Source organism: Saccopteryx bilineata, chromosome 6 (genome assembly GCF_036850765.1).
Source record: "Saccopteryx bilineata isolate mSacBil1 chromosome 6, mSacBil1_pri_phased_curated, whole genome shotgun sequence".
Taxonomy (NCBI): domain Eukaryota; kingdom Metazoa; phylum Chordata; class Mammalia; order Chiroptera; family Emballonuridae; genus Saccopteryx; species Saccopteryx bilineata.
Window position 1 is genome coordinate 17,356,798 of NC_089495.1, and position 26,108 is coordinate 17,382,905.

The window sequence follows — 26,108 nt, forward strand, 5'->3', positions numbered from 1 at the left end:
CCCTCCTTCCCCTCCCCCTCTTTTCCCTCCCCCTCTTTCCCCTCCCCCTCCTTCCTCTCCCCCCTCCCCCTCCTTCCCCTCCTCCCCCTCCCCTCCTTCCCCTCCTCCCCCTCCCTCTCCTCCCCCTCCTTTCTCTCCTCCCCCTCCCCTCCTTCCCCTCCTCCTCCTCCTTCCCCTCCCCCTCCTTCCCCTCCCCCTCCTTCCCCTCCCCCTCTTTCCCCTCCCCCTCCTTCCTCTCCCCCCTCCCCCTCCTTCCCTTCCTCCCCCTCCCCTCCTTCCCCTCCTCCCCCTCCCTCTCCTCCCCCTCCTTTCTCTCCTCCCCCTCCCCTCCTTCCCCTCCTCCTCCTCCTTCCCCTCCCTCTCCTCCCCCTCCTTCCCCTCCCCCTCCTTCCCCTCCCCCTCCTTCCTCTCCCCCCTCCCCCTCCTTCCTCTCCCCCCTCCCCCTCCTTCCCCTCCTCCTCCTCCTTCCCCTCCCTCTCCTCCCCCTCCTTCCCCTCCCCCTCTTTCCCCTCCCCCTCCTCCCTCTCCCCCCTCCCCCTCCTTTCTCTCCTCCCCCTCCCCTCCTTCCCCTCCTCCTCCTCCTTCCCCTCCCTCTCCTCCCCCTCCTTCCCCTCCCCCTCCTTCCTCTCCCCCCTCCCCCTCCTTTCTCTCCTCCCCCTCCCCTCCTTCCCCTCCCCCTCCTTCCCCTCCCCCTCCTTCCCCTCCCCCTCCTTCCCCTCCCCCTCCTTCCCCTCCCCCTCCTTCACTCACCCTTTTTCCCCTCCCTCTTCCTTCTCCCTCCCATAATCACCTCTCTGTTGTCTGGATCTAGTAGCATTTTATTCCCTTGCTTAATCCCTTTACCTTTTTTTCTTTTAGAAAATGGAAACTATGTTCTGAATTTCAAGCAACCAATCCTTGAAAGGGTTTGAATGACACGCTAATTCCCTGTGAGTGGAGTTGTACAGTCGTCCCCTCCCCTCTTTATTTGCAGTTTTGGTTTCTGTGATTTGTTACCTGTGCTTAACTGCAGTCTGAAAATGTTAAAAGTTCCAGAAAACATTCATAACTTTCCAATTTTACACCATTCTGAATAGCATGCTGAAGTTTCGCGCCGTCCTGCTCTGTCCCACCCGAGACTGAATCGCCCCTTTGTCAGTGTCTCTGTAGACCCTCCCCGCCCAGAGTAGGCGCTCAGTTATCAGAGAGAGACCCCATTCACAGAACTTTCATTACAGTGCATTGTTATAATCATTCTATTTTATTACTTATTGTTAACCTCTTTGCCTAATTTATAAATTAAGCTTCCTCGTAGGTATGTACATACAGAAAAATACGCAGTATGTATCGGGTTCGGTACTATTTGTGGGTTCAGGCACCCGCTGGAGGTCTTAGGGCTTCTCTCCCCACCGGGGATAAGGGGGGAGGCTGAAGTTAGCGCCAAGCCTGAGAAGTTGTGTTAGTTCCAGGCCCAGAGTGTGACGAGGACACCCAAGATCACAGAACTGCCTCTCCCCGCGACTGCTGCGTTTTGAAAACAAGCCAGTCCTCTAATCCTGAAATAGTAATGCAGGGAAATTGTGTTCTTAGGACCTAGTTTCTGGGGGCAGTGTTGAGTGTTTTTGAAGACCACCAGGCCGCATCGGGTGGGCCCGGCCTAGGACACCCCTTCGGCTCAGTCTTGGGAGCAGGCATTTGTAGGGGTGTGCACCTGCCTCTCGCCCTGCAATTACTGACGTCTAGGAACCCTGCCTCCTGGAGTACCCTAATCGTTAATTATCCAATCTAATGCTAATTGGAGACACTGTAGAGTGTGTGTAGGCTGTTGTGACTCCTGAGACTAAAAAACCACATGTGTTCCAGCCTACCCCACTCACCATTTCCTCCTGGGCTTCCAGTGCATGACGGCATTTGGAGTATCTCACCTGGCATTGCCTACCAGGCCTGTTGTAAACAGTTTAAAGCTATAAATACACTGGTTTCTCCTGGGCACACAGGAGCCTTCTGCTTGGCCGTTTTAAAGCAATAACTGTTACGTTGACCACCACTGTGCAAAGGAGCCTGTTCCCCGAGGCTGCAGCCGGGCCTGGCTGGCGCCTGTCTGCCCCCGCTCCGCGCCTCCTTGGTGCCGGGCACAGCTGCCAGGAGGCGTGCAAGGTCCAGCTGTGAGGCCGGCCCAGGAGGCTGGCTGCCAAGGCCCTCGCGGCTTTGTTTCAGGTGTGCAGCCCGGCCTTGCTTCCTTTAGCTTACCTGTGCAGCCCTGCTCCCGGGGAAACGAGCAGCTCCGTTCCGGGCAAAGCTGCCAGAGCTGGCGTTCCCCCCTCGGGTTAAGGGGACGAGTGCTTGTAGGCTTGGCGTCTGTTGCCCAGTGTGTGTTCTTTAACAGCGACATCCCGGCTGAGAGAGTGGGCTGGGTTGCAGGATGTAGGCTGCAAAGCACCCACGTGAAAAAAACGTTTGGCCTGACCAGGCAGTGGCACAGTAGATAGAGCTTTGGACTGGGACACAGAGGACCCAGGTTTGAAGCCCTGAGGTCGCCAGCTTGAGCACGGGCTCATCTGGTTTGAGCAAAGCTCACCAGCTTGAACCCAAGGTCGCTGGCTTGAGCAAAGGGTCACTTGGTCTGCTGTAGCCCCCCGGTCAAGGCACATATGAGAAAACAAGCAATGAACAACTAAGGTGCTGCAATGAAGAATTGATATTTCTCATCTCTCTCCCTCCCTGTCTGTCCCTTTCTCTGTCTCTCTCTGTCTCTGTCACGCACATACAGAAAAAAAACCCCAAAAATGTTTGGCTCTTGCCTTGAACCAAAGTGCCATCCATCTTACTTGGGACAGAAGCCTCACACGCACACTTGACTCCTTGTTTATTTCTCATGGCTTATTGCCTAGGTAACATATTGACAGTTTGGAGAAGGCTCAATAAATAACCCCTCCTTCCCACTCGATTCAGAGTGCCTAAGCTGGCTGTTAAAATACGGTCTCTGGTAGTGGTAGGCGAATGGCCCGTGCCCAGAGCCCCGTGTGCGGCCGCCCGGGCAGCCCTTGCTCGTGTCCGGACCTCCCCAGGACCCAGGAGCCGAAGGAGGAGGGCCTGGCTCACCCGGGGCCGCCCTCCAGGCCACTGCAGGGCTGTGGCCGGCACGTGTCAGGATTGCTCTTTCTTCATTCTTGTGAATATTCTTCCTACATTCTCCCACTCTCGGCTATAAACCCTTCGAGGAAAGAAAAAGAGTAAGATGGGGAGATCGTCACGGATGAAATTATAAATGAATTATAATTATAGATTCTGTAATTATAGGTCTTTATCTAGAAGTACAGATGAGTTATAAATGAAAGCTAGTTTGAGGGACCCCCCTGTGTCTGAGTGACTAACAAACCCACACCGTCCCTGTGCAGCAGACACGGCCGGCCTCACCCACGCCGCCCCTTCCCGCTGCTGGGAGGGCCTGCTCCTGGCGGGCAGGTGGGCAGGTGTAGAGCTCGTGCCCTCTGGGACCAGGGTGGCATTTAAGGGGTACCCTCCCAAAATTTCAGGGATCTTGGTAAATAATATTTAGTGAATTATTTTTTAAAAAAATCAGCATTAATGCAAGAAATCGATGATGAACAAAAACCAAAAATTTGAAATCAAGACAGGGTCAATGTTACTGACTGTCCCCCTTATTCCAGGCGTGGGTGTGGCTCCTTGGGGGCACTGTGACTGGTCCCTTCTGAGGTTTCGTGTCTGCGGCAGATACCACAGGATCTCACTTAGATGTGGAATCTAGTGCATGAAGTAAACTAACAGACAAAATAAAAACAGACTTACAGATACAGAGATCAGAGTGAGAGCTGTCAGGGGAGTGAGGTGAGAGGATCAAGGAAAAGACCCTCATAGGCACAGACAACAGCATGGTGGTCACTGGCGGGAAGGGGGTGGTAGCAGAGGGTGGGGGGTAAGTGGTGATGGGAGGAGACTCGATTTAGGGTGGTGAACACATGAAACACAGTACACAGATGATGCGTTATAGAATTGTACACTTGAAACCTATCTAATTTTATTAACCAATGTCACCCGGATAGATTCAGTACAAATAAAAAATAATTAAAGCACAAAAATAAAATTAGTGCCCACCCTGCCGATGTAGTCCCTGAGGCAAATGCCACCCTCAGCTCACCCTAGCCCTTGCCCTGCTAAGTTCTTCCTCAGTCTCGGGATCCTCTAAGTCACTTTATTCCTCCTGGGGGAAGTGAGCAAAAGGGCAGAAAAAAGGCAAGAATATTGGACTAACTGAACTTCCTCCGCATGGAAGGAATAAACTCAAGTGGGATTTGGAAGCAGTATTCTGTCTAACTAAACATTTCCAATTATTTTCTGTCCAGGGGCTATTGGCTTTCTGAGAGGAAAGTTGAAAAGCAGAAATTAAGGGTTCAAAGTTGAGGAAAATTCGGGTAACAAGTTGTACAGTGGGACGTGAAGGTGCCTGGCTCCGGCAGGCCAGGGATCGTATGGGTCTGGTTGGAGGGCCGAGGCTAGTCTCACGCCCTCTGCTGCATCCTGGCCGCGCCGTGGACCAAGAGCATCCGCGTCACCAGGGAGACGGATAGAAACGCACACTCTCAGGCCCCACCCCGGACCTGCTGAGGCAGTCTGCATTCTTTTCACAAGGTGACTTATACTTGTTTTCTAAGTCACGTCCAACTCTGTCATGACACTTCCGTACCTTCCTTTTGAGATCCACCAAACCAGCTCCAGCTTTCCTTGTTTCCGGGGCTTCACTTAGGTGCTATTTTTAAAGTAGGAGAGGAATGAAACTGACCACAAGACAAAATGGCTAGCCTCTAACTTTTTTTTGACAAAATTCTGAGGTCGGGCTTGTCAACTCTTTTCTGTCCATAGCTCTATCTTCAGCGTGGTAGCGACTTCTGTTTTCTTTAGTGAATGGTGATGTTGTCGTCAGGGAATTCATAAGCTTAACTTCAGAATCTCCTTGGTGTCCGGATCTCTGGACCACTAATTCTTTGTTCTTATCTACGAAAGCAGGAAAGACTTCAGTAAATTTATTTGATATCCAAACTTGTCTTAAGTATTTCTTCTGAATACATTTTTTTTGTGGTAGTTTTTGGATAAGCTTTGCTCCCCAACTTGGGAATTAATTTGTATATTTGAATTTAAAAAATCATAAACCCAAGTGTGTTAAAGAGGTGTGTGAAAGTTGAGTGGTTGGTAATTTTTCATTTATTTTAGCAAGAGAAGAATGGAGGGGGGGGGAACAGATCTGTTCCAGTGTGTGCCCTGATTGGGGAGCAAACCCACAACCTCTGTGCTCAGGACAATGCTCTAACCACTTAACCATCCAGCCAGGGCCACGAAAGCTTTTAATTAAGGTGCTAGCCAAAACCAAACAAACTATTATTTCAGTGATATCTTTAATAACTAAAGAGCTATGATGGGGGAAAAGCAACCGGATTACATTTTCCATCAGTATAGAAATCATACAGCACTTGTTGTAGGATTCAGAATGTCTGCGTGTGCGAGCGTGCACGTGTTTGTGTGTGCACGCAGGGGTGCTGGGGAGAGAAACACTGCAGCCTTGCTGTCTTCGCCCCGAGAAGGCTGGTTTCAGGAGGCAGGGCCAGTAACGCAGCGCTGCCAGGGAAGTGACCGATCCTCCCGTTCTTCATCATTTCCTCCCGGCGGGATGCCGGTCACTGGAGCTTGAATACAGAGAAAAGACTGCAAAATGGCAAAAAAGAAGTCTACTGTGAATACACACATTTAGAGGTTACAGAAGGTCGTTGTTTTCCCTCCCAGATATTGTATTTCCTCAGAACAGAACTGTGACATCTGATTGACATTAAACATCAGAATTAGAAAGTCAGTTCAGGTGAGGGTAGATCTGTCAGACTTGTGTGCACTCCTGGCTTGAACATCCGGGCCTTTCTTAAGCGCTTCACTATGACTGAAAGCATAATGCAAATTTAGTTAATTTGTAGAAGACCTTGTGTTTGAAAACTTCTGTGAATTGTTTTGAATGAATTTTAAAGTGTACAGTTTGGTAGTTTTCAGTATATTGACGCCATTGTGCCACCATCACCGTGATCTTTAGCATATTTTTTACCCTCAAATGCAGCAGCTTCCCAAGTGGCCGTCACTGCCCCCTCCCTCCCGTCCGACTCCCCTCGGCCGAAGAGAACCACTAATCAACTTTCTGTCTCTAGAGACCTGTCTGTTCTGGGCGTTTCATGTAAACGTTATCACTTAATATGTAGTCTTTTGTGACCGGCTTCTTTCATTCAGTGTAATATTTTAAGTTGTTGCATTCATGTTTTATGTATCAATGCTCGATTCCCTTCTATTGCTGAAGAATCTATCAGCTGTACGGGCATACAGCATTTTGTTAGCTATTTTCCAGTTAATGGACATTTGGGTCCCTTTTACTTTTTGGCTGTTATGAATAATGCTGCTACAAGGAGTCGTTGCATTTCTGCACAAGTTTGTGGACATTTGTTTTCATTTCTCTTGAGATATCTGAGAGTCAAGGTGGTATGTCATGCAGTCACTCTGTTTAACATTTTGAGGAACTTCCAATAGAGTTACCACTTGATTAAGCATCAACAACTTTTTTTCAACTTTGAAATGGAATGTGTTTGGGACAGAGAATGAAACAGGAGAAAGAGCAGTGCTGACACCCTAAACGTTCACTGATTAATCTTCAGCTCATTTGCTGTGCCTGCCAGCTCTGTCTGGTCATCACCCTGCAGGGAAACAATGGGGACCTTCCTGAGAAAATGAAAAGGGCATCACTACTAATTATGTTGGGACAACAGGCATAAATTGGGACTGTTCTAGACAAATTAGGACCAGTGGTCCCTCTTCCAACCAACAAGACAGAAACACTATTGTCAGATTTATCTTTCTTCTCTCTTATGGCAAGTAAGAATCATTGAAAGTAGGGAGGAGGCCTCTGAGATGTGAAATTGGTCACAGGGGCAGTTGTGTCCATCTTTGTCTTCCACTCCGTCCCAGTCCCTCAAGTGAAAAAGTATCTTTGAAAAGGGCTGATACTTTAGCTAATGGTATCTGAATTACCCATCTCCATAGTCGTAGGGTCCAAATGTAAAAATAAAGTGATTTAAATAAATCAGGTGGTGACTTGTTCTTTTTTTTTTTTTTAATATTTCCTTGAGTTAAACATTTTATTTCTTCCAGGGAACAACTTCAGAACATCGTAGACTAAGAACCTGCAACTGTGCTGGAAAAGCTTGGAAGATGGACACTTAATCCTTCCCTCTCATTTGAAAAGATTCAACGAAGAAATAAAACTGCAGACGTTCCAAGTTCATATTCAGGATGAATGATTATAGTTCTGACAAGACAGAAGATGAACTGCAGTCCTCATTTCTCAGTGATAAAAATGGAAATACGTATGCTTACAGCCAAAGACCCCCACCTCCACAGAACTGTTCAACTGACAGTTGGAATTCTGCCAACCCAGATGACATGGTCATTGATTATGAAACCAGTTCTGCTGTGGACACCGGTGAAAATATTTCCTTAAACCATCAGTGTGTTGAAACACTGGATCGTCAGAAGTCTTCGAGTGATTTCATCAGTAAGGAAGCATTACGGATGCATGACAGTCCCCCCTGCCAGGCATTACGGATGCATGACGGTCCCCCGTGCCAGGTATTACGGATGCGTGACAGTCCTCCGTGCCAGGCTCCCGCACGTGTGAAGACGGAGGAGCCCGAGTTCCCGCCCGGCAGCTGTCCCTCCCTAGAATCATCTCAGGACCAGAGTGTTGAGACATCTCTGCCTTTTGTGTGGGAACCTGACAAGGATGATTTGCACAGTACAGACTACCCAGCTGCCTTGAAACTAAACCAGACATTTGACATGAAGGTGGATAACGCTAACTGTACCTTCATAAAACACCATGCCGTTGGAAAGAGTCGGTCTTTGCATGCCTCGGGAAGCCTCCAACCCGCTGGCGTGAGAAGTGGAAGTACATCTTTATCCCGTTCCAAGCATACACCTTCCCATTCCGATAAGGTACATGTGACAGAAACAAGTTACGCTAGAGATGTCTTTAAAAACCCCTCAGCCATAGCATCTGGGGCCCGAGATTCACCTTACGCAGTGTTTTCTGAAGTGGTGATGCAGACGGATGTTTTCGTTCCAGATGTTGGAAATGCGTGTCATTATTCTTCAGGAAATGTCACCAGTGAGTACACAGATGGGTCACAGCAAAGACCGGTTGGAGAAGAAGAGATGCGTGCTGGAACACTAGTTTCTGATGGCATGGATGTCCCCAGTGGGTCTGTATTAGGACAGTTCTTTTTATCTACAGATGAACTGAATAGTGAGACACATTCGGAGAGCTCACATGGGCAAAAGGAAATGGGCCAGAATCTAAGAGAAACAGTGTCTGATTGTCTTATAGATGATGAATGCCCTGTTGCAGTGCCAGCTTTTGAGAAAACCGAAGCCCATGTGCTAGACCCCAAACAGAATATCACCGGGGCTGAAAACACACAAATGGCCTCGAATGAAAACGATTTGGGAATCCAAAATCATACCATAGAATTGGTACCTGGTAGCCCACCGGGACAGAAGTTGGCTCCATTGTTTGAACTGACTTGGGATGAAAACGATATGGTCATTAGCCCCAATGACACAATTTGCATGTCCACGCCAGTCCAAAAACCCATGAGCGCAACCTTTTTTATTTCACCCATTGAAGCAACAGAGAAATGTAGTAAACTGGAGAAGTGCCCTCGAGAGCTTAGTAAACCTAACCTAGGAAAATCAACAACCAAAACGAATACCCCGCTAGGCAGCAAAGTCAGAAAAAACAAAATCATCAGTTACCCAAGACCAAACTTCAAGAATGTCAAAGCAAAGGTTATGTCTAGGCCAGCGTTACAGTCCAACGACGCTGCTTTATCAAAGGTCACACCCAGACCTCAGCTCACCAGTGCCTCAGCACCCTCGGCTGTATCTTCAAGACAATTGACAGTTTTGAGCAAAACACCAAGAACTGACTTGAATGCAGACACAAAAGCAGAAATCCCAATTAACAAGACACAGAAGCAGCAATTTAATAAACTCATTACTAGCCAGGCTGAGCATGTTGCAACTCATTCTAAAAATGCTTCCCACAAGGTTTCAAGAACAACATCTGCCCTGAAATCAAATCAGGAAGATGTTGACAAAGCAAGTTCTCCTAATGCAGCCTGTGAGCCTGGCTCCGTGGCTTCGTTGTTTCAGAAGTGCAAAGGCCTGTTTCCTGTGAAAATGGAAAGCACAGAATGTTTAGGAATGACCTGTGTTTCCAGCCTCCACAGGATTAGCCCCGAAAAGAAGGGTGAAAAAGAAAATGGGACGCCGATGGAAAAACAAGAGCTGAAAAAGGAAATGATAAACGAGGCTTTTGAATATGGGTCTCTGTTTTTGGTAAGTGGATTTTTTGCCTGCTTCAGGGAATGGTGGAGGAGATGGAGCAGTGTATCAGCAATTGGTTATCTACTAATTGTCGATAATATTGCAGAGCGAGGTATGTAAATTTGCTTTCAGGTATTACTGTGTTAGTTGGTAATTCTTTCTCTTGTCAGGATGATTTAGAGTGTTAATTGGAAACCTGCATATTGGAAAAAATAATTGAAGTTCGGTATTTTGTATGGAGTATGTTTTTTATTTAAAAAAACCTTTTTATTGATTGATTTTTAGGGGGAGAGACAGGGGCAGAGAGAGAGAGAAAGAGAAAGAGAAACATCAATTTGTTGTTCCACTCATTCATGCCATTATTGGTTGATTCTTGTATGTGCCCTGACCGAGAATCGAACCTGAAATCTTGGTGTATCGGGACAATGCTCTGACCAACTGAGCTGCCTGGATAGGGCCCAGTAATGATTATTAATGATCCTTCTGAAAGAAGAGTCTGCTAAAAGATCAGGTTACTTTAATATTTTAGTGTTATTAGTTATTTGAAGTTAAACATCTGATTGTTTTGTATTTATGACTGAAAGGTTTTTATGAACTTTAGCACATATTGCACTGCTTTGGAGCAGTGGCTGAGGACTGCTAGTAAACAGTGTCGCTGTAAACACAACACCTGGTCTCTTGTTGGGGCAGCAGCTCTGGGAGTGGCATCCTCTCCTGTGAACAGAAGGCGTCTGGTTCTGCCTCTGATCAGCTAATGGGACTTTGGGTCAGTCATTTTTTGAGACCTCCAGGGTGATGTCTAAGGTCTCTTGCAGACTGAACGTGTTGATTTCTGGTACATTAAATAAACAAAACCCATTTTGCCTGACCTGTGGTGGCACAGCGGAAGAAGTGTCAACTTGGAACGCTGAGGTTGCTGGTTCAAAACTCCAGGCTTGCCTGGTCAAGGCACATATAAGAAGCAACTATGAAGAGTTGAAGCTTCCCACTCCTCCTCCCTTTCTCTCTCTTCCCTTCCCTCTCTCCTCTCTTTAAAATCAGTCAATAAAAAAAAAATCTAAAATAAGTAAATAAGCAAAACTCATTTTATTCTTATATAGTGAAACAGCAGTAAGTTTTCCATAGTAACTGTCAGATATTTTGGGGGAACTTTATAGTTCCACTTGAGCAAAAAAGAATTCACATAGAAGTCAGGGATTATTTTTCTTTTTTCTTTTTCTTTTTTTTTTTTTTTGTATTTTTCTGAAGCTGGAAATGGGGAGAGACAGTCAGACAGACTCCCGCATGCGCCCTACTGGGATCCACCCGGCACGCCCACCAGGGGCTACGCTCTGCCCACCAGGGGGCGATGCTCTGCCCCTCCGGGGTGTCCCTCTGTCGCGATCAGAGCCACTCTAGCGCCTGGGGCAGAGGCCAAGGAGCCATCCCCAGCGCCCGGGCCATCTTTGCTCCAATGGAGCCTTGGCTGCGGGAGGGGAAGAGAGAGACAGAGAGGAAGGAGAGGGGGAGGGGTGGAGAAGCAAATGGGCTCTTCTCCTATGTGCCCTGGCCAGGAATCGAACCCGGGTCCCCCGCATGCCAGGCCAACGCTCTATCGCTGAGCCAACCGGCCAGGGCCAGGGATTATTTTTCTTTAAACATGTATGTTTTTGATAAGAACATGAAGAAACTAGTTTTACAAACATTTGGTGGACCACTCTTGGGCTTTCTGTATTTAGGTGTATTTTCAGCACCCCCCCCCCAGTTATGTTTTTCTTGGGCATCTGACTCGGGGCCAGGAGTGGAGCTAGGAGCCAGGGCAGGGAGGCAGATGTGAGACTGCTGTGTGGAGGGCTCATGTCCGAGGAACCAAACACGTGCAGTATGCTGAAGTGTTAAAGGGCTATTTTAGAAGTGTTTTCAGGGTGCACAGGGGATTGTCCGGTCTGTTTACATGATAAGGTTAGAAAAGACTTGAGCATTATTTTGAGCTACATCAGTTTAGAGATGGGCTGGCTTTGATAATAAGCAAATCTTTTTAGGAAGAAGTATATAATACCACAGTGCTGTCTAAACTAAGGAGATTGTCTATTATTTCAAAACTCAGATTTTATTTTTAAGTCCTTTGGAAGTCAGACTTAGGAAACTCACTTTTGTACCACGTGTAATGTGGTATTTTGCTAAATTACAACATCTGGTCGTTCTAATCAGCGTTCTTAGTTAGGTGTTTATAGCTATACATAAAAAAAAAAACAATACATGTATTCGTCTGTGACTTACGGGAAGCTTTTAGTATTCATTGATCAGATCTCCAACTACCAGAAAAACTAGCATAAAGTTTCTTTAAATAGCATTTGGCTTGAATATAAGTCAGTGGTATAATTTTGAAACGAGAAGTTTTTCTGCTGTGTGCGTTGAGTAAGACTTAGCTTTCTATTCTCCACTTGCGGAATGAGAAAGCCTGTCTTTCAGGCTCCCGGTGTGACAGTGAATGGGCCGACTGAATCACCCGCTTGAGACGGGTCCCGGGACAGCTGGGAGAAGAACCACTTTTCACCCAAGGCGTCTGGCAGTTAGGATCCCCGTATTTTCAGCACTGACACTTTTACACATCAGCTAGTATTCAAAAAGTTCAAAAACCACATTCTTTTTCCATGATACTCTCTTAAGCACAATTCCCTGGAATTACGCATGCCCCCGTATCTTGGAGGAAAGGCAGGGCGAGCCATCTCCGGCCATGGGCTTCGTGCTGAGTGCAGAGAGCTGACGGAGTGGACATTTGCTTCACGTTTTACTCACACTCCCTGTTTCCTGGCTACGTCAGCAGCACCCAAGAGTCTCGTCTGCCCAGAGCTGACGTGAGACAGTCCCGGAGGGATGTGACACAGGGTGCTGTTCGTCTCGGGCTAAGTTAGGCCTGCAGTTCACTGAACCCTTAGGTGGTCTCCAACCTCACAGTTGATTGGGGAGGGTTTACCTGAAACTCCAGAAAGGTTCTCATTGGGAAGAGATGTTAATTTGATGCAAGTTGAGTGCAGCTACCCATTACACAGGTTGTGCATGGATGTGTTAGGTCAATGAAGGGAGTGATGGATTACCCCAAAGGGAAGGGATTGGTATGTTTTTGATGCCTGCTCTGGACCGAATGATGTGCTCAGGTGTCTTATACTTACTAGGTCACTGACGTTTCCCACCAGCGTTCCAGTGCTATCTACATTGTCATTGACTCTCCCTGGTGACAACAGGGCTGTTGTTAGCCACATTTTAAAGCTTCAGAAAGGTTACTGAACACACACAGCTCTTAAACAGTAAAACTGAGATTCAAACTCGGGCCCCCAACTTGAATCCTGGCCCTCTCTGCTATGTACACCAGAGGCCTCAAAATGTTGTGGCATGTTGGCTCTGAAAGGCACAGCAAGTCTGGTTTGTTCAAGGTTCACTTTGTTATGTTGCTTAGAAGTTTGGTTAGCTGTTTAGGAGAAGGTTTCTCTGAGGGTCACCCTAGCCAGTGTTACAGTAGTTTGTTAGTGTGTGTGTGTACAGGCACCTGCATTTCTTGCCCAATTTTACATTGCTTGCCAGGGTTCTCCAGGGATATTACCCTGTTAAAGTTAGTTTTTAATCCACGTAGTGTATGAATTCAGCCGCCGTAGCAGGGGCTTGGCTTGCTGCTTTGGGGAATTGTTCACTTCTGACTTATTAAACAGAGAGAGAGGGGAGTGCTGGAGGGGGGTGTGTGTTAACAGCACAGATGCTAGCAGCACGGGTTCTGGAGTCAGACACGCTTTCCACATGTAGCTCCCTCATTCGCCGGCAGAGTGACCTCAGGCAAGTTCCTCAGTCTCTGGGAGGCCCAGCTTTTCTTTATGTAATGGGAGGATGCGAACGGCGGCTTCTGTTGCTGGAATTTCTTCTTTGAGGAAGGCGTGGGCTCTCACTTCGTATATGTGGAAGGGGAGCATTTGTGGGGTGCCTGCTGCGACTGTTGGGATATAGAAAAGAAAGCTGCAGCCCCGAGGCCCAGCCTAGAGTTTAATGCAGTGGGTGATATTAACAGATAAACCGAAGGCTACGTTAAGTGCTACGCAGGGACCATATACAGGCTGCTTTGCTGCAGTGGACAAGGGGGTGGCGGCGGTGAGGAGAGGTTTCAAGCAAGGAAGGGTTCTCAGGGACATACAGTGTTAGCTGGGACTTAAAGGGCAAGTACGCCTTGAGAGGGAGCTCTGGTTGGAGGTAATAACATGTCCAAAGGTGAAGGAACAGAACAGCCTCAGGCTGGGAACCCCAGGTAGTGAGCATGGTGGGGACCAGGAGTGCAGAACCAAAAGCGATAAGCCGAAGGAGACGGCAGGGGCCGACACGCCCAGAAGGGCTGCGTGTGCCTTGTTAGGAGGGCCTGACTTGATCGGGAGGACAGAGGGAAGCCACCGAGCCTAATTTGTACTGGAGAGAGATTGCCTCAGCCGTGGAGTGGAAGGTGAATTGGAGACTGGTGAGAACAGAAAGATCCTGAGGATATGGTGTCAGTGATCCTGCCAAGAAATGGGTGGTGTAGGCCTGGCCCGAGGTGGGTGGGGCACGGAGAGAACGCCAGGCGGAGAGGTTTAAACAGCACGAAAGAAGCACCGAGAAGTAGCTTTTATTGTGTCAGTTGGGTGTTTGGGAATGTTGTAGTGAGTATAGGAAGAGGTAAGTTTTGAGATGGAAAGGTAAAGTTTACTTTTAGAAACTGCTTCATGTTCTTTTATACAACGGGCTATGATGAAAACATCCACCTCATAGGGTGACGAAGATTGAATGAGTGGACGTGTGCACTTCACACTTACCATGTACTTTTCATCCTGTAAGGGCTGTGTGTGGATCAGTAAAGCACAGCAATATGAATGTTGTCAACACGGTTCAGTAGAGGTGCCCAGAGGATGCCACGTGGGCAGAGGCAGATAGAAGCTAGATCCGTGGGGAACGCTGGACACAGTGCTGCTGTGGACATGCGGACTTTGAACCTGACAGTGGACAGGGGGTGGTTGGAACTGGACACGTTGTGTAGGGAGAGCATATGGTGAGAGAAGGGAACGGGGCCACGTTTAGGACTCTCCTGACGATATGGTGAGAGAAGGGATCAGGGCCACGTTTAGGACTCTCCTGACGGAAGGGGTAGAACAGGATCCAGAGAAGGAACAACCGGACAGGCAGAAGGGCTGTGTTGAGAAACCCAAGAAAGAGGGACTCATCAGTATCGGATGCCATAGAGAAGGTCTCCAGGGCCGTGGCACTGGCCATCTGGGGAACAGTTTCACTGATGGGGACAGAAGACAGATGATGATGATTTTAAGAGTAGACTATGAAGAGTTTGACTTTCTTCCTAATAAAAATAAAAACTAAATATTCATCTGGTATCTCTGCTTAAATAAGTTTTTCCTCCTTCCTTCCCTTCTTCCCTTCCTACCTACCTACCTACCTACCTACCTACATTTATTTCTCACAATTCTAGAGGCTAGAATGTCCAAGGTCAAGGCAGCAGCAGATTTGGTGCCTGAGAGCCTACTTTGTCTTGGACAGCTGTCTTCCCCTGTAATCTCACATGGTCGGAGGTGGCAGAGTGCTCTGGGGTCTTCACTAAAAGGGCACGAATCCTATTCATGAGGGTTTCACCCTCAAGACTTAATCAACTTCCAAAGGCCCCACCTCCAAATATCATCACATTGGAGATTAGGTGGTCAATTTAATAATTTTTTTGAGGGGGGACACATTCAGTCTATAGCAATATCTGTGTGTGTATAGATAGATATGTGTATATATATGTGCACATTATAGATAAATGTAAGTATGTGTGTGTATGTATAGAAAGATCGATTATATGATAGAGATTGATTTTAAGGAACTGGCTTGTGTGTCACATGATTGTAGCGGTTGACAAGTCTGAAACGTGCAGAGAAGGTGGGGAGGGTGGATATTAAAAAAGAGTTGATGTTGTTGTCTTGAATCTGAAATCTGCAGGCTAGAAACTCAATTTTATTAACCAATATCACCCCAATGTATTCAATAAAATTTGTTTTGAAAAGACTGCAACATAGAAACAAATGGTTTCTTTCACATAGTTAATAACACCACAAGAGTGTATATAGCGTGGGGAGGGTGTGATCTGAACTAATACCCTGTTTTCTTCCCAGGGTTCTGCTGCAAAAACCATAACCCCCTCGGGGAGGAACACAGCCAAGCCCGACTCCTCCAGTGTGAGGGTCACACCTGGTCCGAAAGCCAAAGCGGGGCCCTCGGCGTCCTGTCTGCGGTACAACAGCAGCGGCAGACCCCTCAGTTCCGACCGCACCTTGTCATTTCAGAGGATCAGGCGTGTGTCCAGTTCTGGTAAGCATAAAACTAATCCAGCTGGGCTTTAGAGCAGCTTGTGACTTTTCCAGTGTACAATTAGGCGTGTCAGGGAGCAGAAAGGCAGGTTTGGGTTTCAGAGCTAATGCACCCTTGTCACCAAAGCGTTTACCTGTTGCGGGCTAGCTCCTTCCCAAGGGGAGGTAGAGAAAGAAGTGGAAGACACAGCCCTTATCTTTGACCCTTGCAAAGGCTGGCTGGGGAGAGATGTGTAAATATATGCATAAACCCACTTATAAGCTATGCAGAAGCAATTATATAAAGATCCAGTTGGCTACCTGTTATGTATGAATCATTTCATTAAAAATTTTTTTTAAATGGTTGAGTACTTAATAACACTTAAGTGTTACATGCTAAATTTATTATTATTATTATTATTATTATTATTATTATTTTAGGTGAGAGGAGGGGAGATAGTGAGGCAGACTCCCACAGGTGCCCCTACCAGGATTTACCGGGTAACCCTATCTGGGGCCATTGCTTGAGTACTGAGCTATTTTTAGCACCTGAAGCTGATGGGCTCCAAATAAAGCTATCCTCAGTGCTTGGGGCCACACTTGAACCAATTGAGCCACTGGCTGTGGGAGGGGAAGAAAAAGAAAACGAGGAGGGAGAAGGGCAGAGAAGGAGATGGTTGTTTCTCCTGTGTGCCCTGACTAGGACTTGAACCCAGGACATCCATACGCTGGGCTGATGCTCTATCCACTGAACCACTGGCCAGGGCACATGCTAAATTTATAATGTACCCTCACCACATACAAAGAGATTAGTTTTTTTCTTGAATTTTACTGAAAGATGTGTTAGAAATTTTCAGGGATGTAAGAGTGACTAGAAAAGTAAGCTTTTCTAATAGGAACTTTTATTTTTGTTGGTTTGTGTTTTAGAAGTTGTTATTATATCATATTCGGTTTATGAAATGTGAGAGATCAAGTGTGGCTTACCCAGTTCGGCCAGCCACTCAGAGCAGGAAACGGGGCAGTCAGCCTCAGTTCCCAGCGCCAGAGACAGGATGCCCACTGGCCATGCCAGCTAACTGAGATGCTCTGCAGGGAACACCCTTATTTTGCCAGGTGGAGCTTTGAGCAAATTAAAGGCATGTCAGAAAGACTGAGCAGTAAGTTCCCTTATAAAACTAGTGACTACTATTGAATGGTCTTAAAAAAAAAAAAAAAAAAGGTGCCTCTGGCATACATGTTCACACGTGTGAGAACAGCTCACAGAAACTAACAAAACCACCTGAACCGCACAGCACCCCTTCCCCTCCCCGCCTGGTGTTTGTGGGCTTCATCTCCCAGTCCTGTTGGGGAGCACCAGCATCCTGCGGGAGGGGCCTGTGATGTGCAGATGGGCTTGGCGGGGGGGACTTATTTACATAGATGAGGCCTGGCCTCAAGGTGTGGGGTTCTGAGGTGCAGCCCCGGGAAGGGAGGTGGGCCCCCGGGAAGGGAGGTGAGCCCCGGGAAGGGAGGTGGGCCCCGGGAAGGGAGGTGGGCCCCCCGGGAAGGGAGGTGAGTTCCAGGAAACCTGGAGCGTACATACGTCTAAGAAAGGAGGCCAATGCCCAGGTCATTCAGGGGTGGGCAAAAGTAGGCTTGGCTTGCACTTGTGAGTCTGCAAAACAGAGCTTATTCTTTTATTTTTTTAATTAATTAATTTTTTTACAGAGACAGAGAGAGAGTCAGAGTGAGGGATAGACAGGGACAGACAGACAGGAATGAAGAGATGAGAAGCATCAATCATTAGTTTTTTGTTGCGCATTGTGACACCTTAGTTGTTCACTGATTGCTTTCTCATATGTGCCTTGACCGTGGGCCTTTAGCAGACCGAGTAACCCCTTGCTTGAGCCAGCGACCTTGGGTCCAAGCTGGTGAGGTTTTTGCTCAAACCAGATGAGCCCGCGCTCAAGCTGGTGACCTTGGGGTCTCAAACCTGGGTCCTCAACATCCCAGTCCTACAGTCTATCCACTGCGCCACTGCCTGGTCAGGCCATAGAGCTTATTCTTATTTTATTATTTACTTGTTAGTTGTAGTATTACTCATCATTATGTTATTAACTTTGTTATAAACTTAGATGGGATTCTTCTAACTGTGGATGGATTCTTTTACGTCGGTGATTGGTCCGACTAAAGAGTGAATCCTTTTTTCAGTCCCTTCACTGTACACTGCCCAATGTCATGTTGTAAAGAGAGAAAAATAGGTTTCGTCTTAATGAAATAATGGGAATCTTATTAAGTTTTTATTAACCTGTACAAATACTCTTGATAACCAGGGGTCCCCAAACTTTTTACACAGGGGGCCAGTTCACTGTCCCTCAGACCGTTGGAGGGCCGCCACATACAGTGCTCCTCTCACTGACCACCAATGAAAGAGGTGCCCCTTCTGGAAGTGTGGCGGGGGCTGGATAAATGGCCTCATGGGGCTGCAGTTTGGGGACGCCTGATAAGCTATGCAGAGTGTTCAGTCTGAGTTAAAAACTAAATTTTGTTTACAGGGTGGTGGTTTTTCATGAATAAGTGGGAAAAAATTAATGTAACCAGAAGCTTTACGGGTTTGTGTTGGAAGGCCGACTTGGTTATGCCGTGTCGTGTTGATTTTTTTTTTTTTTTTAAGTAGCAAGCAGCTTGTTGGGATGCTCACAATCAATTGAGAGGTGTTTGTTGTAGGGGACAGGAAACTTAATCGCCACAGAGTGAAAAGTAGAACAGAAATCAAGGCGCAAAAACAATGTGCCCTTAGATCACTGAGAGTGTGTTGCCGTTCACTGTACAAGGACGTGTTTGTGTGTTAGGAAATTGAAACCAAATGGATATCCTCTGGACTCACACAGGTTACTCTACTGAAAGGTAAGCAGCAGGAATGTCCCAGCCAGCCTGGGGCTTTCAATAACATCCTTTCAGAGAACGAAGTAGAAATCCAGACCTGGAGTTCAAATAGTCACTTTCTTGAAGCTTTATAGGGGGTATGAGAAAGAATTGTAATTAAGCTCAGTGGAGCTCTTGCATTTGTCAAAACCTGGAGATTTACATGAAGTCAGATTGTAAGGGATTATAACAAAGCACATCCAAAGTACTTTGCTTCTTTGCGGTGTGTGTGTGTGTGTGTGTGTGTGTGTGTGTGTGTGTGTGTGTTTAGGGGAGGAGCAGGAAGCATCAACTCCCATATGTGCCTTGACCAGGTAATCCCAGGGTTTTGAACTGGCGACCTCAGCATTTCCAGGTCGACAATTTATCCACTGCGCCACCACAGGTCAGGTGGTGTGTGTGTTTTAACCACTCAAAGAAGATGAAATCGTGGGGAAAACTATTTCTAATAATAATGATAACGCCAGCGATCACAGCTCTCACTGATCGAATGCTAACAGGGTTTCAGGCTCTGCCTTTATCATCTCGCCTACAGAGTCATTTAACCCGCCCCATAGTTCTGTGAGGCTTGCCCCCACTTTACAGATGAGAAAACCAACGCAGAGAAGTGAAATCATCTGTCAAGGTTAAGCCGCTAGCAGGGAGCGGAGGTGGGACGCCGGCCAGGGGGCGGGGCTCGGCCGCCATGCTCTTCGCGGTCCTGGCGCAGTCTCAAGAAACCCTGTTAGGGCGACCGTGAGCCCTGGTTAAATTATTGATAAAATCCCTCTGCTCAGCGGGATGGTTTAGAAACGGGGACTTTTCTCTTCTGGGGCCCCTGGCTTAACATTGAGATCCGTTTATCTTGATGTAAGTGATTCTGCGTGGCTGTTGCAGGTTAATGCTGCTGAGGGACTAACTGCTGAGCCGGTACTTGGTGATCCAGTCGGGCATCCTCAGAGACCCGCCTGCCGCCGCTCTCCCGGGCAGTGCCAGCCCTTACCCCGGGGTTTAGATCACACGGGTGTGCGTTCCTTCGGACAGACGTGTAATTGCCCTCTCAGGGGCCGGCCTGAGGCAGGCCAGAGGACAGAAATTGTGCAGAATCCACTCCCTTCCCTGGGGACCCTGGAAGCCACCCCGGGAGGGCAAACGCCCGCTTGTGCAGCAGCCCAGAGCGCCACGGAGGGCGTGTAAGGGGCGTGGGCCAGTCTCCTGAACGAAGAGTGTCCGGGGACTTGTCTCATTTTCCCAGAACCTAAAGAAAGGCCTCGTGAAAGAGACGGCCTTTAACTCTCTTCCAGAGCAAAAGAAATAACATTTCAGAAGGGCGTACCTTTGTTTTAGTGCAGTGTTTTCTGGGTTAAGAAGAGAAATTCCTTTCAAACCAGGAGTACACCCCGAACCTGTGAGGACTTGCCTCTCTTGTAGGTTTCTCCTTTCATGCTCGGTTGTTTCCTTCTTAGTTCCTTTTGTAAACTGATTTTGTGTGTGTGTTGAGTGTTAAATGGAATTTAAAATCTTTTCAATTTATTTTATATCATTTTAGCCTTCTGTAGGCAAGAGTTTGAGAGATACCAAGCAAAATGTTGAGAAATTTATTCACATGCTTGCATGCATTTGTTATTCAAAACTAGAAATAGTTATTCTAAAAGCTACATGTGTTGCTCATAGATGTTTTTATGTTTGCATGTAATTAAACCACTTCTTAAAGAATATAGCTTAAGGTTTCTTCCCATAACAAGTCATAGTAACAATGTGTTTTGATTGCTAATGAGATGCCAAGCCCTGTTCTAAGCTAGCTAAATGTATGCTTTTATTTCATTCTTACAGCTCATGATTATCCCCACTCTGTGAATGAAGAATTCGAGGTTTTGAAAGCTTGCGTAACTTGGCCAAAGTTACCCATTTAATAGCTGGTGGGGACAGAAAAGAGACCAGGCAGTCTGGTCCTGGGGTCCCTGCTCTTCCCCTCTGTGACACACACGTGCAGAGTCCGACACACTCCGTCATTTCTTTAGCAAGCAGCTATTGAGAGCCTGGTGTGCTGGGGGCCGTTGTCATGCTGGGAAGGACACGTGCACAAAAGAGACAAATTCCTGCCCTTGCAGAGCTTGAATTCTAGTAAGGCGAGTCAGAACCTAGATTAACGCAGGATTTAGTATGTACGATGATGATACGTGTTGAGGGCAAAAACAAAGCAGGGAAGGAAGTTAGACTTTCAATAGGGCAGTCAAGACAGGACTCAGGGAGCAGGTGACACCAGAGCCGACACCTGGAGGAGGAGAAGGGGGGAAACGTTTGGCTGTCAGATGGAAGGACCTCGCAGGCAGAGGGAACAGCAGGCACAGAGTCCAGGTGAGGCAGTGTGGGCGGAGCTTGCGGGACGGTGCGCTGCCCGCGGGGGTGGTGGGGGCTGGGGCGCGGGGCAGCGGCACCTGGCAGGCTAGGCTTCCCGGCCTTTACTGGCGTCATCGCTGTGAATCCGGGATCACTTTGCACACATTCCACGCAGTTCTTCTCACTGGGCAAGGGATTCCAGGAAAGATTACTTCATGGAATGACTCAAACTATGCTGACTGTCACGATGCAGTCTTCCTTATACTTCCATTCAAGAAGTGTTTTTGCGTGCCTGCCTTGTGCTGGGCAGTCAGCTAAATTCTGAGGACACAAACACGGTTAAAGGCCTTTTTAATGAGCTCACTTGTTGGAGGATGAGGTGAGAAGGGGTGTGTAAGCAGATCGCCTGAATGCGACCTCTTCATTCTCCAGCCCCAGCTGAACTGTCCTGGCCTCTGGGATATTTTACAGTTATTATTCTGGACTGTAATTATGTTCTTATCAATCTGTTCCCTACAAAGCTGTGAGATCCCTAAGGATGGAGTCCAGGTCTTATCATTTTTATATCTTCCAGTGCGCTCAACACAGTGTGCCTATTATGCAGCGGGTGTTTTAAAATGTTGTCTGGCTTGATCTGAGTGGAGCCTTGTGTGAAGTGCTGTGTGTTCACAGTAGAGGGAACCCCACCAACTCAGCCGAAGGGAAGACAGGAGCAGAGCTGTGGTGCCTGAACTGGCCTTGGGACGCTCCTGTAGGAGCGGGCCAGGCATGGGGGGTTGCTCGCGTTCCCAAAGGTGCAGACGGGAGTTAGGAAGGGACGTGTGTGTGGGGCGAGTCAGCATGCCTTGAGCAGACCACGTGTTGGAGTAAGTGAGAGGTGAGCCCCAACAGAAGTTAAGGCAGATCAGTTCTAATAGTCTTGGCACAACCTTGTCAGAATCATACCAGCCTTTGGGAATCGAAAGCAGAGTGAAAATATTAAAAATGTTTTGGAGGAAGAGGGTCTGGTAGTCTCCAAGGGTGGCAAATAGTCCGAAGTGTCTCCTCTGCTTTCCTGTTCCAGTGGCCAGGAAGCAAAATAGGTTTTTCCAAATAGGGTAGCAAGAGGAGGCGGTCAGGAGGAGGGTGGGTCATGTTCAGGTCCAGAGAGTCAAGACCGAGGAGCACCTCGGAGCGCTGTGTGGCTGTGTGCCTGTTGGAGTAAACGTGTGGAGAGGGCAAGGAGGCCGTAGGGGCAGGAGTTGACGAGGCTCGGAGAGACAGGGACGCCTGACAGGGAGGCGGTGGCAGCGAGCGACCCTGTCCAGTGCGCAGGCCAGGCAAGAGGTGCGTGTAGCCGTGTGTAGACGTAGATCCACTTGGAGGTTAAACGGGGTTGTTTTTAGGAGTCAAGATGCCGAGTGGCGGTGGTAAAGAATGGGCTGGACGGTTTCTTCTTTCCTGCGTTTCCCAGCTCACCTTGATGGGGTTAGGTCATTTCTCTCAGGTGAGTTTGTGCAGATTTTATTAATTTACTTTATTTTGTAATCTCTGAGAAGGAAATAAGCTTAAGCTGAGAATTAGTTTTGAGTCTCAACGACCTCATTGTTCAAAGTAGCTCTGCTTATGAACCTGGGCTTCTAATGAGCCAGGAGGCTCGCCATGTGCCTTCCTCGTTCTCATTAGGACTCGTCAGGGTCGGTGCCGGGTGAGCTCATGCACAGCCAGGTAAATACCTTTGCTGATGAACAAACACGAAGACCCTTGTTCATCTTCTTTATAGGCTAGCTCGGGAAGGGATGCAGCCCCTCTAAATCTTTGGTTTATGTCACCTGTAGTTGTAGTACACATGTTCCCAGGCCTGTGACTACAGAAGTTATTTTTGCTTAATCTCCAGCTGAAGCAGCAGACATCCTGTGAACACACTTGCAGAGGCAGGTACTGACAATATCACCATGAACACTATGCTTCTAGCAGTTCAACTCATGAGAACCTTGCTTTATGGGATGTTCTTGTTTCCATGTCAGATCACCACCCTCTTAAGACTTGCTCTGTTTTTGTTGTGACTCACTTGCACTGTTGAGACATTTTATCTTTTGAATTTACTCTTGAATTTAAGACAGCGGTGATGGTTCTGCGGAGTCCAGTTTCTTGTACCCTCCTCAGATGATGTGGCTTTGGCTAACTCAGTGATGTGGAATACTAAAGTCACATTTTGCAATGTGAAAGTGGAGTGTTACTGAAATGTTAGGTTCTGGAACGTAACAGTTTGATACTGTGTACTGTGCAAGTCATACTACAGACCCTGAGGAATCGTGAGATGAGTTCTTGCCCTCAAGGTATTGTTAGCCCAATAGGGGAGATGATGAGTTTGCCCCTCATTACTATTTCCTTATCATACTTAAAATAAAAGAGCTTTCGAATTACAGAAGAGAGTAGATTCCTAATATCAAAGTTTGCTTACATTCTTTCTTGCAATAACCTACGCAGCGCTATCACATAGCAAAGGCACAACCTTACAGACGTAAGGAGTAGTCTTGGTTTTGTGTTGATGCTTTCTGCTGTTTAATTTTTGCCACCGAGACCCTAGAAATTAAAATAAAAAGGATACGTATGGATTGAGAAGTTGGCTGGTGCACTGGGAAGTAGAAATGAAGGGACAGCATTTCTACTGTATATAGTATATAGTATATAGTATATAGTATAGAGTGCAGGTTGAGGGAGTCAGCACAGAAGCGCGAAATCCGGAGGAGGGTGGGTGGGCGGTTGGAGCACAGCACACTGGTTTTCTGGCACTCAGAGAAGAGAAGAGATCCAGCCAGCTCTCAGGTCATGTCCGTGTCATGACGGGAACATCAGGACATTGTCCCAAGCTAGGTGAATCTGATTTCTACCCTTTCATATCCTGAATTTAACTAGTTAACTTGGATAGCTCCTCAGGTTTCCACTGGCCTCTTCCCAGGAGGCGATTTAAAAAGAATAGGACTTTAAGGGGACAGTAGGAAGAAATCACCCCCAATCTCCTCAGTGCCAAACAGTTTTTCACTTCATAATCTGTAACAGTCAATGCTTTTCTTTTGGCAGGTTCTGTTTACATCTATTTAATGGCACAAACGGCTCCTGGTATTTTAAAGACCCCACACCTAACAGTCACTTAATACACAGAATTTTCTTTTTCTTTTAAAAGGTGTGGTACATTTTCCTCAATTCTTAAATTCTTATATATCCTTAGTAACATGATTTTAAAGGCTTGTTTAATATTTCATTGTCTAAATGTGCTATGATTTTATTTCTTGAGACATTTTTTAAACATTGGATTGTTTCCAGTATTTTTTAGAATACGAAACAGCTCTACTCAGAAGAACTTTGTACTAAGTACATGAGCTGGTCAGATAAATACCTTGGATACATTCCTTTCAGTGGAATCAGAGGGCGTAGTATTTTAAGGCTTTTGATACTTGTTGCCAAATTTCCCTTCAGAAGCAGAATACAAGTCAGTGCTCCTATCCAAGTACATGAGTGTTTCCCAACACCTGTGAAAGAATTCTGACATTTCTAACACTCTTGACAAATAGTCACTCTTTAGGAAAGGGAAAAACGGTGTCTTATTTTAATTGGAATATGCTTGGTATGCAGATATTGACTGAATAAATGACCATTCTGTGGTCAAAGTGCTGAGGTACAGAAGTGAATCCAAGATCAAAGCCTGCCCTTCTTGAAGTTACACCCTGGTAAGAGAGACAGACCATATGCACACAAGTAAATAAAGTGTATCGGGTTTTTGATAGTGTCAAGTTCTAAAGAGAGATGAAAAATACTAACACCAGGAAAGGGGATACGAAATGTTGGGGTGTGTAGGAGAAGAGATAAGGGGGAGAAATTTTGGTCATTGTGGCCAGAAAAGGGGGCTTTTGAGTAAGGCTTGAGGGAGCCAGCCATGTGGATATCTGGGTGCAAACCCCACCTACCGGTCTCAGTGAAAAGACTCTGAGGGGAAGCTTAACTCAAGTGCGCGAGGAATAGCAAGGAATGAAGAGAGGAAAAGCAAAGTAGGAGATGCGGTCTGACAAGCAGTGGAGAGCCAGAACAGGGCGTCTTGAAAATCATAAGGACTTTGGCTTTTCACCAGAGTGACTTAAAATTTAAACAAGATGACTCTGATAGCAGTGTGGCGAATACATAGGATTGGGGTGCAGACTGGGTGCATGAGATCAGTGAGGAGGTACTGCCGTAAGCATGGCAGGAGATTGTGGCCTCTTTGACCAGGGTTGTGGCCATGGTGGCTGGTCAGATTCTAGATATGAGCGCTGAACGTAAAGCCAACAGGATTTGCTTAGATGCGATGTGAGGGGTGAGGGCAACAGAGAGGAGTCGAGATTATACACATTGTGTGTGGTGTGAGCAGTGAAGGATGATGTTGCCATTTACTGAGATAGGGATGGATGATGGAGACAGATGTTGGAAGGTGGATATCAGGAACTCAGTTACATAGACATTGAGATAAGTAATAATAGATATAGAAGTGAAGGTGTGGAGTTGAATTTACAAGTCTAGAGTACACAGGAAAAGTCTGGTCTAGGGATATAAATTTAGGATTCGTCAACATTTAGATGGTATTTAAAGCCACTAGACTGGATGAAATTGCCAAGAGAGTAAGTGTAGAAAGAGACTTATGTCCAGGGACTTTCCTAAGCTTTTTTTTTATTTTTAAATTAATTATTATTAGGGAAAGAGAGAGGGAAACTTTGATTTGTTGTTCCACTTATCCATGCCATCATTGGTTGATTCTTGTATGGGCCCTGACCAGGGATTGAACACACAAGCACGGCACATCGGGATGACACTCTAAACCAGGGGTCTGGAGCCTATGGCTCGCGAGCCAGATGTGGCTCTTTTGATGGCTGAATCTGGCTCGCAGACCAATCTTTAATTAAAAAAATAATGTTAAAAATATAAAACATTCTCATGTATTACAATCCATTCATTTCCTACCGCTCATGTTCATGGTTGCGAGTGGCTGGAGCCAATCACAGCTGTCCTCTGGGACAACACCAAATTTTTATTGGATAATGAGTAACATACACAGGTCGTTGTATGGCTCTCACAGAATTACATTTTAATATATGTGGCGTTCATGGCTCTCTCAGTCAAAAAGGTTCCCGACCCCTACTC

General features: G+C 46.8%; 1 protein-coding gene across 4 annotated transcripts in view; it reads left to right on the forward strand.

Moving 5' to 3' along the window:
• MTUS1 (microtubule associated scaffold protein 1) overlaps positions 1-26,108 on the forward strand; it is a 156,506-nt gene that overhangs the window by 46,990 nt on the left and 83,408 nt on the right. For 2 of the 4 annotated variants that reach the window (XM_066237686.1, XM_066237685.1), the window contains exons 2-3: positions 7,174-9,420; positions 15,561-15,756. The exons of 1 other annotated variant lie outside the window; for it this stretch is intronic. In XM_066237686.1, coding sequence (XP_066093783.1) covers positions 7,315-9,420; positions 15,561-15,756 — 2,302 coding nt within the window. In that variant the 5' untranslated portion in view covers positions 7,174-7,314. The remainder of the gene's footprint in view (positions 1-7,173; positions 9,421-15,560; positions 15,757-26,108) is intronic. One more of the 4 variants, XM_066237687.1, reaches the window with a different exon arrangement.